The sequence below is a fragment of the Mesoplodon bidens genome (assembly GCF_964165515.1).
Source record: "Mesoplodon bidens genome assembly, chromosome: 7".
In the NCBI taxonomy this organism is placed as follows: Eukaryota; Metazoa; Chordata; class Mammalia; order Artiodactyla; family Ziphiidae; genus Mesoplodon; species Mesoplodon bidens.
Genome location: NC_138164.1, coordinates 63473064 through 63488986, shown reverse-complemented (window position 1 = coordinate 63488986; position 15923 = coordinate 63473064). Strand labels below are relative to the sequence as shown.

The 15923-nt window shown below is 55.9% G+C and overlaps 2 protein-coding genes across 2 annotated transcripts in view; both read right to left on the bottom strand.

Moving 5' to 3' along the window:
* The window catches only part of CAPN5 (calpain 5), a 49498-nt gene that overhangs the window by 12071 nt on the left and 21504 nt on the right, over positions 1–15923 (bottom strand). Inside the window, exons 3-4 of the mRNA XM_081238779.1 lie at positions 14824–14955; positions 1160–1368 (exon numbers count right to left, since the gene is read on the bottom strand). Coding sequence (XP_081094905.1) covers positions 1160–1368; positions 14824–14955 — 341 coding nt within the window. The remainder of the gene's footprint in view (positions 1–1159; positions 1369–14823; positions 14956–15923) is intronic.
* Positions 8513–9038, bottom strand: OMP (olfactory marker protein; the record flags this gene model as incomplete). Its single annotated transcript, XM_081240815.1, has 1 exon — positions 8513–9038. One exon carries the CDS (start codon positions 9036–9038, stop codon positions 8547–8549), a length of 492 nt encoding a protein of 163 aa, XP_081096941.1. The 3' UTR covers positions 8513–8546.

Below are 15923 nucleotides of genomic sequence, written 5' to 3'. Positions count from 1 at the left end.
TGACTTACTTCACTCTGTATGACAGTCTCTAGATCCATCCACGTCTCTACAAATGACCCAATTTCGTTCCCTTTTATGGCTGAGTAATATTCCATTGTATACATGTACCACATCTTCTTTATCCATTCGTCTGTCGATGGACACTTAGGTTGCTTCCATGACATGGCTATTGTAAATAGAGCTGCACTGAACATTGTGGTACATAACTCTTTGAATTATGGTTTTCTCTGGGTATATGCCCAGCAGTGGGATTGCTGGGTCATATGGTAATTCTATTTTTAGTTTTTTAAGGAACCTCCATACTGTTCTCCACAGTGGCTGTATCAATTTACATTCCCACCAACAGTGCAAGAGGGTTCCATAGGCTTGTTTTTGATGATGGAGTTTTTGTTTTTCCTTTTACACACACACACGCACATACACCACACTGTGCAAGGAGAGTGACAAACAGGCCTGGGAGGAAGAATCAAGGAGAGGCTCCCACAGAGCTGGTCTCTGACCCCACTGGCCCTCCTGCGCCATGCCTGCACCTGTCCTGCAGGGGCCTGGGCAGGTCACTCTGCCCCAAAGCCCTCCACAGCTCAGCAAACCTTTGCTCATGCCCATGCTGGGAACCCAGGGCCTGGCACAGAGCAGGAGGAGGGGCAGCAAAGATAGAATGGCTGGACAGTCATGTAGACAGACCAGTGGGTGGGTGAAGGGGAGGCCCAGCAAGCAGGAAAGGCAGTGGTTTGTCCCAACCTCCTCGACCAGCCCAGGCTCAGAGACACCACATGCCCAACGACGCCTCCAGGGAGGGCTCAGCAACTTGGATCTTTGGAAAAGAACCATCGACCTGAATATGGTTGCTGGCTTTGCCCCTGGCTACCTGCAGGACACCTGCCTGGGCTTCCATCTTCCCAGGTAGAAGCGGGAGTACCTATTCCTCCCTATGTGGGCTGGTTGTGGGGACCTGACACCAGGTACCCAGAAGCCCTGCAGTCCAGGCCTCCACCACACCTGGCTGTGCTCTGGGCGCCGGGCTCTGAGCTCGCTGTGTGTGTTTGCACCTGCCCCTCACCTCTCTGTGCCTGGAGCCCCAGCCAGAGGAACACCCGCACAGAGTCCAAGAGCAGCTCCGCCCCAGCCTGGCCGCGCCCCGCCCCCCCCCGGCACCTACTTGGCATAGGCCTTCTCCACCAGGGCACACCAGAACTCATTGCGGGAGCTGGAGTGGCAGTAGATGAGCTGGTTGTTGACTGTGGGCAGCCGGTCATCGATGACCACGTCCACCCACTCCCCGAAGCGCCAGAAATGGAAGTGAAAGATGCCCACGTAGGTGTTGGGCTTCTCAGGGTCCCACTCCTGTTCCTTCCAGTCTGGGATGACCTGGATGGGGAGGGGGACAGGATGGGACACACTGAGGGTCACAGCTGGCTTCCTGAGGAAATGGGGCTGCGTGCCTCCAGGGAATCAAATGGAAAGGAATACCGGGTTCAATTCCCATCTCTGCTATGAACCAGTATGGGACTTGGGCAAATCTTTCTCATCTCTGGGCCTCAGTTTCCCCACCCCTGAAGGGGTTGGAGGCCCCCTGAGGCTCCTCCCAGCTCTGTCATTCTAAGATTCTATGAGCTTCCCCTTCCCTTCCTCATGCCTCCATCTGCATCCTCCCCCTCAGAAATATAGCACATCCATCCAAGTTCCTGCCTGGTCAGTGGTGCCACCATGCTCCCTGTCCTGCCCGAGCCAGAAGTTGGCAGCCATGCCGGCCTCCCCACTTTCCCTCTCTCCATGCAATCTGAGCTCCCACATTCTGCTAAAATGCATCTCCTCCTCTCCAGCCCCCCGGCACCACCCTGGCCCAGTCCCCCATCTCCTCGCCCCGGGACACTAACAGCATCAGCAACCACATCTGCCCTTGCCCTACACAGCAGCAGAGTGATCTTTCTGATCAGGTCCCCTGGAAAATAAAGTCCAAACCCTTAATATGCTCTGTCCCGAGGCTCATGTCTCTACCCTCACCCACCCCAGCCTCCACCTACTGCGCCCTGCTCCAGGCTCTTTCTCTGGTCAGGAACTCTGCACCTGCTCTTCCTGCAGCTGACTCTCACTTGTCCTTTAGGGCCTACCCTCCTCCTCCAGGAAGCCCTCCTTGACTCCTCAGACTAGGCCAGGACCCTTGTCCATCCATCTCACGGCCCCTGGCACTTCTCCTCTGAGACACTTTCCCCAGTTATAATTACACAAGTGTGTGACATTGTGTTCAGTGCTGATACTGTCACTGGAATGTCAACTCTCTTAGGGCAGAGACACATCAGTCTTGGTCACTGCTACCCACCCAGCACCTAGTCCAGGGCCTGGCTCAGAGAGGTTCCTTAATAAACATGTGTTAACTGAATGAGTAAATTCACAGGCATCCACTGGGACTCTTAATAAAATTGATTATTTATGGAGAATCTTGGAAATGTCAGATACCAAGCCTGTGACTGCCATGGGTTATCTCAGTTCAATTCACACAACCACCCCATGAAATTACTAATACATCCATCCTTACTTTACAGATGAGAACATCAAGGCTCAGAGAGGGCAAGTAACTTGTCCAGGGTCACACAGCTAGAAAATATACACATTCTTTGGAGGCAGGCAGACCTGGGTTTGAAGCCAGGATTCAAACGCACGTCTGTCTGCCTCCGAATCATGAGCTCTTTATCAGTGTGGACCACTCTGCACCCAGCCCCACACTGGCACTGAGGACCCAGATGATTCAGACATGGTCCCTGCCCTCGGGAGGCTCCCCGTCTGGTGGGAGAGGCAGGCACACAGGCAAGTGCTGAGGCTGACACGGGGTACACGCGGGGCCATGGAGAGAAGGGAGTGGTGGGCCTGACCCTGGAGGACAAGCAGCAGCTCTGAGCAGGTGTCCTGAGAGCTGGCAGTGGGCATCTCCCCAGCAGACTAGGACAAACAGAGGCAATGTGGGGCAGCAGGAGGTGGGGAGGCAGGGGAAAGACCGTCACCCTGCTGAGTCAGGGGGACCTGCTGGCCCTTTCGGACAAGGACCCAGAGGAGCCAAACACCATCAAGACCATAAGAACCATCTTCTAGAAGAAAATCACTCCCAGGTATGGGGGTGGGCACGCAGGCAATCCGGCTGAGGAGCCAGAAGTATATCAGGAGGCTGTAAATCCCAAGGTCCGGAGCAGCCTGAGCACAGAGACTTCAGCCAAAAGCCATTCCCAACCCCCACCCTCATTAAGGATGCTTCTGTTTACATGCCTCTAACCATCAACAGGGATGCTGGCAAAGAGAAATGCTCCCTAGTGGGACATTCCAGACCAAGGCAATGAAAATGATAAGCGCAGTGAGAGGCGCTACAGCCACTAATGGAGCCCAGCTAAGTGCCCAAGTGCCTGAACCCTCAGGGCTGTCTTCTGAGGGGCAGGGCAGGAAGTCGCTGCAGAAGGCCACCCACAGGCACCAGTGAGGGAGGCAGGATTCACACTCAGGGCTTCAGAGCCTGACACAGAGTCTAGAACCCAGCAAGGGCTGATTACTAGCTGGTCCCTTTTCAGTCAACTCTGTGTCCTTTCTCAGTGAAAACTCCCAGGCCGGCCTCTGCCCTGACCCCTGGCACGTTCCCTGACACTTGATTTCAGGACAGAAAAGTGTATCAAAAATGGGGTACAGGGACGTCCCTGGCGGCGCAGTGGTTAAGAATCTGCCTGCCAGTGCAGGGGACACGCGTTCGAGCCCTGGTCCAGGAAGATCCTCCATGCCATGGAGCAACTAAGCCCGTGTGCCACAACTACTGAGCCTACGCTCTAGAGTCCAAGAGCCACAACTATTGAGGCCATGTGCCACAACTACTGAAGCCGCACACCTAGAGCCCGTGCTCTGCAACAAGAGAAGTCAGCCAATGAGAAGCCCGCGCACCGCAACGAAGAGTAGCCCCAGCTCGCAGAAACTAGAGAAAGCCCGCGCGCAGCAGTGAAGACCCAACGCAGCCAAAAATAAATAAATAAATAAATAAATTTTGAAAAAAAGGGGGTACATGCAGGGGCACAGAGCAATGGAGAGTTGGAAGCTGGGAACACTGGCCTGGCCACTGCACCCTCCTCCACTCCTCCCTGCTCTGAAAGCTCTGGACTGCACAGGATGCGGAAGGATGGGGGAGGGGGGAGGGAAGAAGAGGAGCCCTCGCAGGAGCTGGGAGGTACCACTGGGGCCACGGGAGGATCATTAGTCAAACCCAGGGCTTGGCTCTGAACCCTCTGTGACTCAAGAGGCAGCTAATGAGGCTCCAGGGCCTGTGATACAGAGTCAGCGATCTCCATGGGCCTCAGTTTCCCTCCTACACCACAGCCCTTCAAGGAAGCCCTTCAAGGAAGCCCCAGGCCAGCCTTCTCACCCCTCAGCCCCTCTCTGCTGCCAGCCAGGGTACCAAGCGAGAGGAAGCAATCTGTCCAGGGAGGTGTGCTCCCATGGGCACACAAACCAAACACCCTCCACACCACATCCGGTCATGCCAGAAATCAAGGAAGCAACCAGAGGATTCAGGACCAATCTGAAGAGGCTCCCACTAGCCAAAGACGGGCCAATCTGAGCAGCAGTAAAGGATAATGACGGTGATGAATGAAAACACATCCAATATGTTCAAATCCATGAGACCATGATAATATTAACACAAACAAATAATTAGTCACTATTGGAGGGTGGCAGGGAAACAACTCATATTTTTGAAACTGGAAATCAAAAGGAAAAAAAAATCAAAGACTTAACCTGACTTTTCTATACAAACTGTGCCATAGAGTAACCAACAGCAGATGAAGGGAGGTTTTTATCTGGTGATGAATTCCATCTAAGAAGTGAGAAGAAATTAGAATATTAGACTCTTATTCTTTTTTAAAAAAATATATTTATTTATTTATTTTTGGCTGCATTGGGTCTTTGTTGCTGTGTGTGCGGGCTTTCTCTAGTTGCGGCAAGCGGGGGGCTACTCTTCATTGCGGCGGGCGGGCTTCTCATTGCTGTGGCTTCTCTTGTTGCGGGGCACAGGCTCTAGGCGCACGGGCTTCAGTAGTTGCAGCACAAGGGCTCAGTACTTGTGGCTCGCGGGCTCTAGAGCGCAGGCTCAGTAGTTGTGGCTCGCGGGCTCTAGAGCGCAGGCTCAGTAGTTGTGGCACACGGGCTTATTTGCTCTGCAGCATGTGGGATCTTCCCGGACCAGGGCTTGAACCCATGTCCCCTGCGTTGGCAGGTGGATTCTTAATCACAGCCCCACCAGGGAAGTCCTAGACTCCTATTCTTTTGCAACCACTGACAAATAATGGATTTAGGCAATCATGGCTTCTAACATCGATTTAGGATCACCGATGGTTCCTATGTCACAAAAAAGAGACAACCTGACATTATGTACTTCCTGAGAGAACTTCGCTTATGAAGCGGTTGTGCAAAAAAAATTGTGCCACGCCTTATGAAGCCTCCAGAGGTGAATGCTACCGCACAGGAAACTCAGGGCACAGACAAATATTAATGAACACCATGAAAACGAAGCCTGCAAAATCCAGATGGTTGGAAACTCCCAGGGCAAATGTCTGGCTTCTTCAGCAACTAGATTGCAAGGGAAAAAAATGAAAAGATGAAGGGCAACCAACAGACTGCAGTAATGGACCTTTGTTTGGATCTGATTCAAACAAACTGTAAAATATACATATAATCATTTGTGACCCAGAGTAGAAACCAGAACATTTACTGGGTATTTGATGATATTAAGGAATTATTATAAAGTTATTTTAGTTATGTTACCATATTATGGTTCTGGGTTTTGAATGAGTCCTTATCGTTCAGAGATACATCCAGAAATATTTACAGATGAAATGACATGCTGCCTGGGGAGAGCAGGGTTGTAGAGGAAACAAGATCAACCACGAGTTGCCAGTTGTTGAGGTGGAGGGATGGGTCCAAGGGCTCACTAGGCTGTCTCTCTCCTCTCGCGTGAATACAGTTGAAAAGTCCCATCTCCGGGGACACTACCTCCCTGGCCCAGCATTCAAAGCCCTGCGGGCAGCTCTCAGCTTCACCCCTGAACACTGCCTCCCTCAGGCCCTATAGGAATCTACACCCCGTGATGCCTCAGGCCACCTCAGCTTTGCACGGGTGGCTCCCTCTGCCGGCCTCATCCCAGTCCCCGTCCCTGTCCCTCTGGGGCTAGCTGAGCAGCAGCTTGCAGGGTCCTCCTGACCCCACCCTCCCCTTGGGCGCCATCCGGCAGCCCCTCCCCCAAGCTCCTGCTCAGATCCCCACAACCTGGCACAGGGCCAGGGCCAGCTCCACAGCTGGCTGAGTCTTTCTGGGAGGAAAATCCCCAAATGCCAGCCACAGCAAGGGCCTGGACAGCTGGTGAGCTTGCACACACTACTGGTGTGAAAGGAAAATAAAAATGGAGTCAGTTTTACTAAGACAGCGCTCTAAAATGGAGCTGGGGGGCTTCCCTGGTGGTGCAGTGGTTGAGAGTCTGCCTGCCGATGCAGGGGACACGGGTTCGTGCCCCGGTCCGGGAAGATCCCACATGCTGCGGAGCGGCTGGGCCCGTGAGCCATGACCGCTGAGCCTGCGCGTCCAGAGCCTGTGCTCCACAACGGGAGAGGCCATGACAGTGAGAGGCCCGCGTACCGCAAAAAAAAAAAAAAAAAAATAGAGCTGGGAGGCCACTGAGAAAGCGTGACTTCTGCATGTCATCACCTGCATGGAATCTGAACTTTGACCACTTCTTGTCTTAATGCAGCCATCCAGAACGTTTGCCCAGTGTTCCAGAAACTCAAGATATTTATTGGATCCTTACCCTAAAATAACTCTTGACAGCCTTCAGGACAAATATTTCCTTTAATGACCTTATGGCTTTTGCCTTTACAAGCCCCTGACTTCCTCTTTCCTGGAACGCTCTTTTGGTTCTACCTGAATCTGTGTCTCCCCGGTTGCAATTCCTGAGACCTGCAAATAAAGCTCCTTGTTCTCTGCAGCCTCGATACTGATTGTTGTTTGATGCTGGACACCAATTTACCAACCTCGGTGTGTGGCTGGGACTTAAGCTTCGACTAGGCCACCTCTCGGAGCTTCAGTGTCCCTGCATCTACCTACCCTCCCTCCAAGGCTGTTGTGAGAACGAAGGTGGAGAACAGCCTTGGCTGTACTGCATCAACTGTGGACGGCTGTGCACACATAAGAGGTCGTCCCTGCTGGCGTGTGGAGTACATGGTGTGTGCAAACCTCGGGGGGACCTGGTCAACCTCCCTCCCAAGAGGAGAAAGGAAAACCTTAACAACAGTCCACTGTGCAGATGGGAAAAACAGGCCTGAAGGGGCTGAGGCACCTCCTTGGGCTGACCGGGCAGTGAGGCAAGAACTCTGTGGGATTTGCAGCCCCTCGTGTGCCCATTAATAGCCACCCACTGCAGAATCACCCAGAAACCTCAGAGACCCACTGATGGGTGTGTCACAGTACCCCCTGGTGCCCCAGCACCTGGAGCACCCCCCGGCACTCTCCCTCAGGGACTCCCACCCAGACCCAAGTGGCTGGGCTCTGGACCCCCTCTATCCAGCTTCCCCCAGGCAGAGGGAAACCTGTTTACTACACTGTTTCCCACTTCACTACATGAACCTCAAAGTCTCCCGGCTCAGGAGCTTCCCCTCCCCAATGTCATCTTGATCAAGCCCCTACTAAGGGCCACTAGGGAACCAGCTAGGCAATTCAGACTTATTCACAGGGCAGGTATAGAATACAACCATATGAATATAGCATGGTCTCTCTCCATACATATGTATACGTATAGATAGATACATCTCTATGCAACGTTTTTTAGATCTCCCCCTTCACTTCTCCCCTCCTGAAATCATTCCCAGAAGAGCAAGAGCTGGCCTGCAGAGCCTCCAGCGTGCCAGCCACTGCCCGCTGCCCAAATCAGCCCTCACAGCAACCCTGCCCAATGTCTTAAGAGCCCTGAGGTGTCGTGAGCCCACACAAGGTGCCCGGAGCAGCAGGCTGAGTGTTCACCTCCAGACACGGACACTGGGAAGGGGCATCGTGGCCAGGAGGGCAGCAAATGCCTGTGTGCCAGACTCTCCAAGGAGGCTGCTTTGTCATCTCCGGGCCCCTGTCTCTAGAGGAAGCCCAATGGCTGGTTCTTTAGAGTTGTCTCTCTCGGTCTCTGTCTGTCTCTGTCTTGGTCTCTCAGTCTCTCTCCCAACAATGGAGCAGAGAGAAGGCAATCTCCCATGGCCTCTCCATCTTCCCCCAGTAGCCTCGACCAGGTCTCCATGGTCTACGGCAGAAGCAGCGGCAGCCAGGTCAGCTTCTAGACTACAGAGCCCTTGCATCTTCTTCCTGTGAACAGGAGCGCCAGCACCAGAGAAAGGAGAGAAGGAAGGATGCAGGCTTGGGGGTCCTGGCCAAGCCAAGTACAGGCCAGCAGCTAGAAGAATGTCCCCAAACACACACATGGGGGAGAGGGGTATGGGCAGGGGTCAGACAGGTGGGCCAAAGGAGAGGGTAGCAGCGGGCAGCTGCCATCAGAGCTGGCTAAAGGCCACGGAGGCCGTGAGGTTGGCAGGCTCGACGCCCTCGCTGAAGGTGGTGAGGAAGTACATGACCTTGCGGATCTTGGCCAGCTGGGACAGGCGCTCCCCAAACTCCAGGGCGTCGGCCTCATTCCAATCCATGGCTTCCGAGTCCTCCTTCAGCCAGAAGATGGCAGCGGGGTCCAGCAGCTGCCGCGTCATGAGGTTGGTGAGGTCGGGCGTCCAGATCTGGGAGGTGCCCGTGATGGTGACCTTGCCCGGCTTGTCCAGCAGAACATCCCAGCGCTCAAACTGCAGCCTCTGCTGCTGGATGAAGTCGACGCGGTACACGGACTCGGCCAGCTGCAGCAGCTTCTCGCCATCCTGGCGCTTCCCCCCGCGCCGCTTCAGACTCTCCACGCGCAGCCGCATCCGCTTGGTCAGGTCCTCGTCCAGGACCAGGGGCATGTCGAGCTGGGTCGGCTTCGGCTCATCCTCCGCCATGGCCCCCTTGCTGCTGCCGCCTCCACCGTCCACGAGCCGAGTGGACTGTGGGCCTCACGGCCAAGGCGAGAGGCCACCAAAGAGGGGCCCCGCCTCCCCTTCCGCCCCCCTCCTTGTCCTGCCCCTCTTTGCCACTGGCTCTTCCCAGCCCCACCCCGTCCTCAAAATGGGGTGTGCAGGAGGGCGGGCGTCCCCACATGCCTCCTTCTCTACTCCTCGCAGAAGCCGTAATGGAGGCACTGCAGGCAGGAGGGTGGCAGGCTCCTCAGGGACCAGCTGCTGTGGCAACCACGCTGGCTACCACGGATGGGCTGAGAGCTGGCTTGCTGTGCAGAGGGAGCACTGCTTACAGGCAGTAAGAGGGCAGGAGGCGGGGGGCAAGCGCTCACTGGAGACACATCAGGAGAGGCTGAAGACCCCCTGGCAGCAGGGTGGGAAATAAGGCCCAGAGGGGCCCGCCGACTTGAGATTTGAAGTCACCTAAGCCGAACCTTGGCACTCTCCTTGACTCGGCCTCACCTGCACCCCTCCACGCCTGATCGGCAAGGCCCGTGGATTACCCTGGAAACACGCCTCCCCACCCCCACTGCCAGGACCCCAGCCCAGCCACCATCATCTCTCACCTAGACCGATGTTCTCAAACTTCAGAAAGCATCAAAACCAGCTGCAGGACTTAAAACTCAGTTTGCTGGGCCCCACCCCAGAGTTTCTGATTTAATCGGTCTCGGATGAGGCCTGAGAACTTGCATTTCTAACAACCTCCCAGGTGATGCTGATGCCGCTGGTCCAGGAGCTGTGTTTTGAGAATCACTGACCTGGATGATTCTTGCCTGCTGGCCCCGCCTCCACCCTGCACCACACGGCAGCCACATGCCCAGGAAGCTCTTCTACTAAAACCCCACCACTTACTACCCCTGTGTCGAGCCTCAGTTTCCCCCAGGAGACTTGAGGCCGTGGAAGAATCTGACAAATGTCTGTATCCCCGGCGCCTGAGGGGGAACCAGGAGCTCAGCTGTTATACGTGGGCAAATGGAAGAAATGTGAGCGTAACTGGGGGTGGGGGTGAGGGAGAGGGGAAGCTGCCATGACACTGCCACACACAGAAAAGAGGACAGAAGCAGAGGTCAAAGGGTAATAACTGAAAACAATCTGAAGGGTCTAGTGGACCACAAGCACAGTCAATTGCTAGATAGAAGCTAAGTCAGTCAGTGGGGTCTTGGGCTACACAAACAGCAAGAGGGTCACCAAAGGGGACCACACACCCGATCCTGTTAAGACAAACACCGCAAGCCCTTGGGTCAGTTCTGGGGGCTGCTGGCAGCAATTCCCCGATGGTATTCCAGAAAACCATAGAGCAAATGTTAAACTGCCTGTCCCTCACAGAACCTTTTCCTTTGTAGCTGGAGCAGCAGAGGAGAGGGGAACAATGTGTCTGAGGAGTGACTGTTCGGGGAGCTTCTCCCTCCTTCATGAGGAGGAGCTATTTCCTTCCCAGCACTAAATTTTGCTTTTTATTTGTACATTTGCTTAATTTTTGTCTGTGATGTCTCCCCACCGAGAGGGCAGGGACTGTGGCTGTCTGGTTCATCACTCTAGTCACTACCTAGAACAGGGCTGCCACATAGGAGGCCCTCAGAAATCCTGAATGAATGAATGAACAAATGACACTGACAAGAGAATAGCTGATGTGATGGATCCTGGGGCCTAAGGACGAGGACAACAAGAGGAAGATGGGCACATGGGGAGAGAGTACACGGGCACTGACCGAAGTCAAAATGTGGTTTAGAGACAACTGTGCATCGGGCACAGGAAGGAGGGAGATGGCTGGAAGGTGAGGGTGATGGAGCAGCAGAACCAAGAACTGGGCCAGGGTGATGAGGGCAGGGTGTCAGCCACACGGGCACAGTAACCCCTGGGACGCAGCAGTACTTGGGGTGGGAAAGGCTGGGAAATTGGAGGTGTTGAGCCCTTGGTGCCTGGGTGCCAGGGTAGCTGGTTGCCAGGAGATGGCAGTAAGGTGGGCTGCTGGTGGGGGCCGGGGGTGGGGGGAGTGGGGGACAAATGGCATGAGCCTGCAGGGGTCTATATGGGGAGGGTGTGGTCTGGAGGCATCACTGAAGGGAGAGAATGCCGCCACCTCTCCGGGCCTGCAGGACATGGTGGGAGGTGTCCAGCCTCTACCAATGAGGATTCAGAGGCCGCAGGACCCTGGGGAAGGGCCTGGTCTCGGCCTGGGCAGAGGGTTACCGACCGGCAGGAGGAGGCTGAAGGTGGAAGCTGTTACCAGGGCTGGGGCCTCACAGACAGGCAGGGCAGGAGGGAGGGAGCCGTGGGCACCAAGGACGGCCAGAGGGGAAGGAAGAACAGGCGCGAGGCTGCGGGTGGGGCTGGCCCACTGCTTCCCACAAACCTCTGCTTGGCCACCAGATGCCTTGGGAGGCCCCACCAAAGGCTGGACGTAGGAGTGAATAGAGGAGAGAAAAGCAAGGTCCAGACTGCATCCGTGACTGCAAAAATGTGATCATAACAAATGAACAAGCCCCTCTTCAACCCCAAATGGAAAAAAGACTAGAAGGAAATGTAGAAAACCCTCAACACTGGCTGTTTCCAGGTACTTTTTAAAATCACCTGTCCCCAGTACCTAGAATGGTGCTGGGGCATAGCTGGTGCTCAGTTATCGTGCGGTGCATGAACTGCTATATGCTAAAGGGCGGGGATTGCTCATATAACACGGGCAGGGGTGGGATGGGAAACATTTTTAAGTGGAACTAAAAGACTGCCAGGCCCTGCCACCAGGTGCCTCCCCTAGGCCCTGGCCCAGGATGCCCACCCCCAAAAACTCACTCTCAGACACTCAGGCACCCCGCTGGGTTTCTGCTCAATTCTGCTCTCCCCCCCCCGGGGACATGGCTGTCTCCTCCTGGGCCCAGGTACCCCGTGACTCAGAGCAGGGCTCAGGCCTGCCCTCGCGCCTGGGGTCACGCCAGGCTCTAGGGAAGGTGAACTCACCTGGCTTGGGCCAGGCCAGGCTAACGGCAAATGCTCCCCCCCACCGTCACATCTGACTTCCGGTCCACAAAACCTGGTCACCTAAAGTCCACTGCCCTGCCCTCAGGGAATGCACAATCAAGCTGGGGAGACCGTAATGCCCCCGTCAGGGATCCCATAGGACGGGGAGGCCTGCTTCCTAGAAGTGTCCGGCAGAAGAGAGGAATAGGTGGGAGGCCAGAGGAGGGGCAGAGAGGGATTTAGATTGCTGCTAAACGCCACGGGCTTGCCCCACACCCCTACCCTGTGGGCTCCTTTAATCCTCCCACCACCATGGGGACTGGAAAAGTCAGGTTTACACAGAGGCCAAGAGAAGAAACATGACCTGACCAAGGTCACACGACTAGCGAGAAACCCAGCCAGAATCAAACCCAGGACCCGCTGGCTTCAAATCCCGTGCCTCTCGGCCCCAGGCCATGTCAAGCACTAGAGGTAAAAGGGGTGGCTTCCTAGAGAATGGGGCATGTGTGTCGGGGGCGTGATGTGCCTGCATCTGAGGCTCAGCAGCCCCAGAGTGTGAGGTGGGTGGAGGGAGCAGGGGTGCAGCTCAGGCTGAGCGCCCCTATTCCATGGAGAAAACAGGGTGGGGCAGGGGAGGCCCTGCAGGACAACAGGCCCAGCAAGTGAGGGGTGACAACAAACAGGGCCCAGTCAGCAGGGACAGGAGGGGAGGTGAGGCACAGTAATGAGCTCCCCGGGGCCTCGTGCCTCCTGCCGGGACCCAGGGTCTGTCACCACAGCAGCACCAGAAGGCAGAGTGCAATTAGCCCAGAGCAGCCTGCCTCACCCAACCTCCCAGGGTCCTAAGCTCCTGGAGATCTGCCCCTGAAGCTGCCAGACAAGCCAGGCTGGGTGCCCCAACACCCTGCAGGAGGAACTTTAGGCCCAGAGACAAACACAGGCCTGCCCATGGTCACAAAGCATCAATGACAAGCCTCTTGCCTGCGGGTCCGGGGCCCCTTCTTCCACTTGCTAGGTGGAGAGCTGTCCCAGGGGTCGGGCCCAGGGCAGGGCACACAGTAAGCTGAGGCTCATCTCTACAAATGACTAGACAGCCCGTTCCCCAGGAGGGGACACAGAGGGCCAGGCCCCGGCCCCACTGCAGGCCCCAGGAGGCCTGGGGCTGCTGGCCAGTCGCTGGGGAGGAACTCTGTTCTCAAAACTTTCTTGAGCCCTCTCTGTGCCGGGCTCCTGCTGGGCTCAGCAGGAAGATATAGACCAGCTTTGTCTGTGAGCTCGAGAGGGGAGATCACAGATAAATAGGCAATTACAGGGCGGGGTGGGAGGTGTAGGGCCAGCCCCACAGGGTTCCCATGTGCCACCTCCAGCCCCAGATGGAGCCCTGACCAGGGCACCTTGTTCTGGGCTCAGAGAAGGGGGTTGGAGCCTGGAGGCAGGAGGGTGAGGACGGCTCTACACCCGAAGAACAGCACCAGACCCCGAGCCTCTGTGGGCCATGAGGCTCCCCAAGGCCCTCCCAGCTTGGACGCCCCATGACCACCCATGTCTACAGATCTCAGCAGTGGCCTCTGCCAAGGGGCCTATAGCACAGAGCTTCCCGTATCCCACAGGACCACCGGGGCCAGGCCCCAGGGATGCCCACTTGGGGGTGGCTTTGAGAAGTCACATCCCTGTTCAGAAGACATGACAAGAGGACACCTACCACAGTCCCAGCCTCGGCGAAGGGCACAGCTCCCTCTGATGGCTGAGGGATGCCTCAGAGGATGAGAACAAACTCATCTGCCCCTTGCACCCTGCTTGCCCAGGAACACCCATTATGTTCCATGAATCTTAATGGTCACAACACTGGTCACTGCAGCACTGCACTGCACAAGGCCCTTTAAGCACAGTACCTTGTTCCACCCTCACAGCTCCCCGAGAGGGAGCTACTCTGATATCCCAACTTTCTGGATGAGTAACCTGAGGCTAATTACAAAGTTATGAAACAGCGAGGCTGGGACTCGCACCTGAGCCTGTAAGACTCGGATGCCCGGTGCTCTTAAGCCCTGCTGCCAGTCCCTACAGAAAGGGCAGGGATGAGAAAGGGGCAATGACTTGTATTTGCTGGCGTGGGAACCCAGGATGCAGTCCCCATCAGTTACTCTTTAGAAACCACAACTCCAGCCTCCCTGCTTCCCCAAGGAGGGAGCTCTGAGTGTTGGACTTAAGGGCTGCACCGCCAAATGCTGCCACAAGAGGGCGAAGTGTCAGGACCGGAGCCCATTCTTTCCAACCTAAAACCCTGTGGCTCTGGTCCAGAATATCAGCTGCTTGGAACCATGAATCATGAAACAGGATTGTCTGGATCACTCCAGCTGTTCAGAGTGAGAAGAGTGAGGCCCAGAGAAGGACAAGAGCTGGCCAAGTCGCACAGCAGATACTGGCAGGGGTCTCCTGAGCTGCAGTTACTGGTGTCTCCACACTGCACATGGTTTAGGCAGCCTCCACATTTCACAGGTGCATATTCTGCACAGTGGGCCCCCAACAGTCAAGAGCGGACGCATCAGAACCGGGAGCTCTGCAGATTCCCAGCACCTGCCCCTGAGCTGGCAGGGGCAGGGAAGGTGATTCTGATGCTCCGTCAGTACTGGGGAGCCCTGGCATCACCCCGCCCCATCCCCACACAGGCTGTCGTAACGTCTCACCTGCTCAATCAGGCTGCACCTCCCCCATCTGGTGGGGAGGGCACCAGGCTGAGTTAAGTCTCCCCAGCACCCCTGCCCGACCCAGGCCTCACCTTTTGCCACAGTGACTCGCGGGAAGCGAGGGACGAGCAGGCCGCCACAAACCAGCAGTTGCCCACCTGGCCCTGGTGCAGGTCGTGGGAGCTGATGCCATCCACAAAGAGGCGGGGGTCCTCGCATATGTCCTGTGGAAAAGCCGAGAGGAGACCTCACTGTCTGCGTGGAGACTCGCCTGCCTCCCCTTGCCAACTGGGGTCCTGGGTCAGTTTCTCCAAATCCAGCTTCCCCCAGGGCTGCCCAGAAAGCCCTTCTCTCCTCCCCTGGCTGAAGAACTCTGCTCTTCTGCCAAAGTTTGGATGAAGAGCAAATACTGTGGAAGGACTTTGAGGGGCTGGACCCGGGCCACCACCTTCCTCCTGCCCTCTGTGGTCTTCCCTGACCAGCAAGGGCTCAGTGTCCATCATCCTCCAGCACCAGCAGCCCTACGGGGCCCATCCCAGCCAGCTCTCAGGGGCCCACAGTCACAAAGTGGGGTGAGGTGCAGGGCAGAAACACATCAAAATTGCACATGACAAGTGCAAAGGGCCAGGGAGAAGCGAGGAGGCAACCATCCCAGGACCCATGTGGGCACATCCTCGGGCTGTCTCATCTGACCCTCACCCCACCCGAGCAGTGTGGCATTTTTATTCCATTTTATGGATGAGGAATGAAAGTTCAGAGACAGGCAGTGACTTTCAAGGACACACAGCAAGCAAATGCCGAGCAGAGCTGAGCAGACACCCCCAGAGCTCCCCGAGTGCCCACCCCAGTCCCCTCCTTCTCACCCATCAGCATCTTCAATCTAAAGAGCTGAGAGCGAGTGACTACTCTCCAAGGGGGGCGACAATACGGGGTGGGGGAGGTAAACACTGAGACATGCCTTCTTTCCTGCTGGCACCGTGATCTATCCTCACCATGGTCCTGAGAGGTGGGCATTGTGCTCATTTCACAGATGAGGAAACTGAGGCCCAGAGAGGTTGAACAACATACCCCAGCCACACAGCACTGGCCTGCCTCCACTTCAGCTGGTGTTCCTGAACCAGTTCAATCACAACAGAGCTACTGAGGTCCTACGGGAGGCAGCCAGCAGAGGGCAGCAGAGTCAAGAAGACAG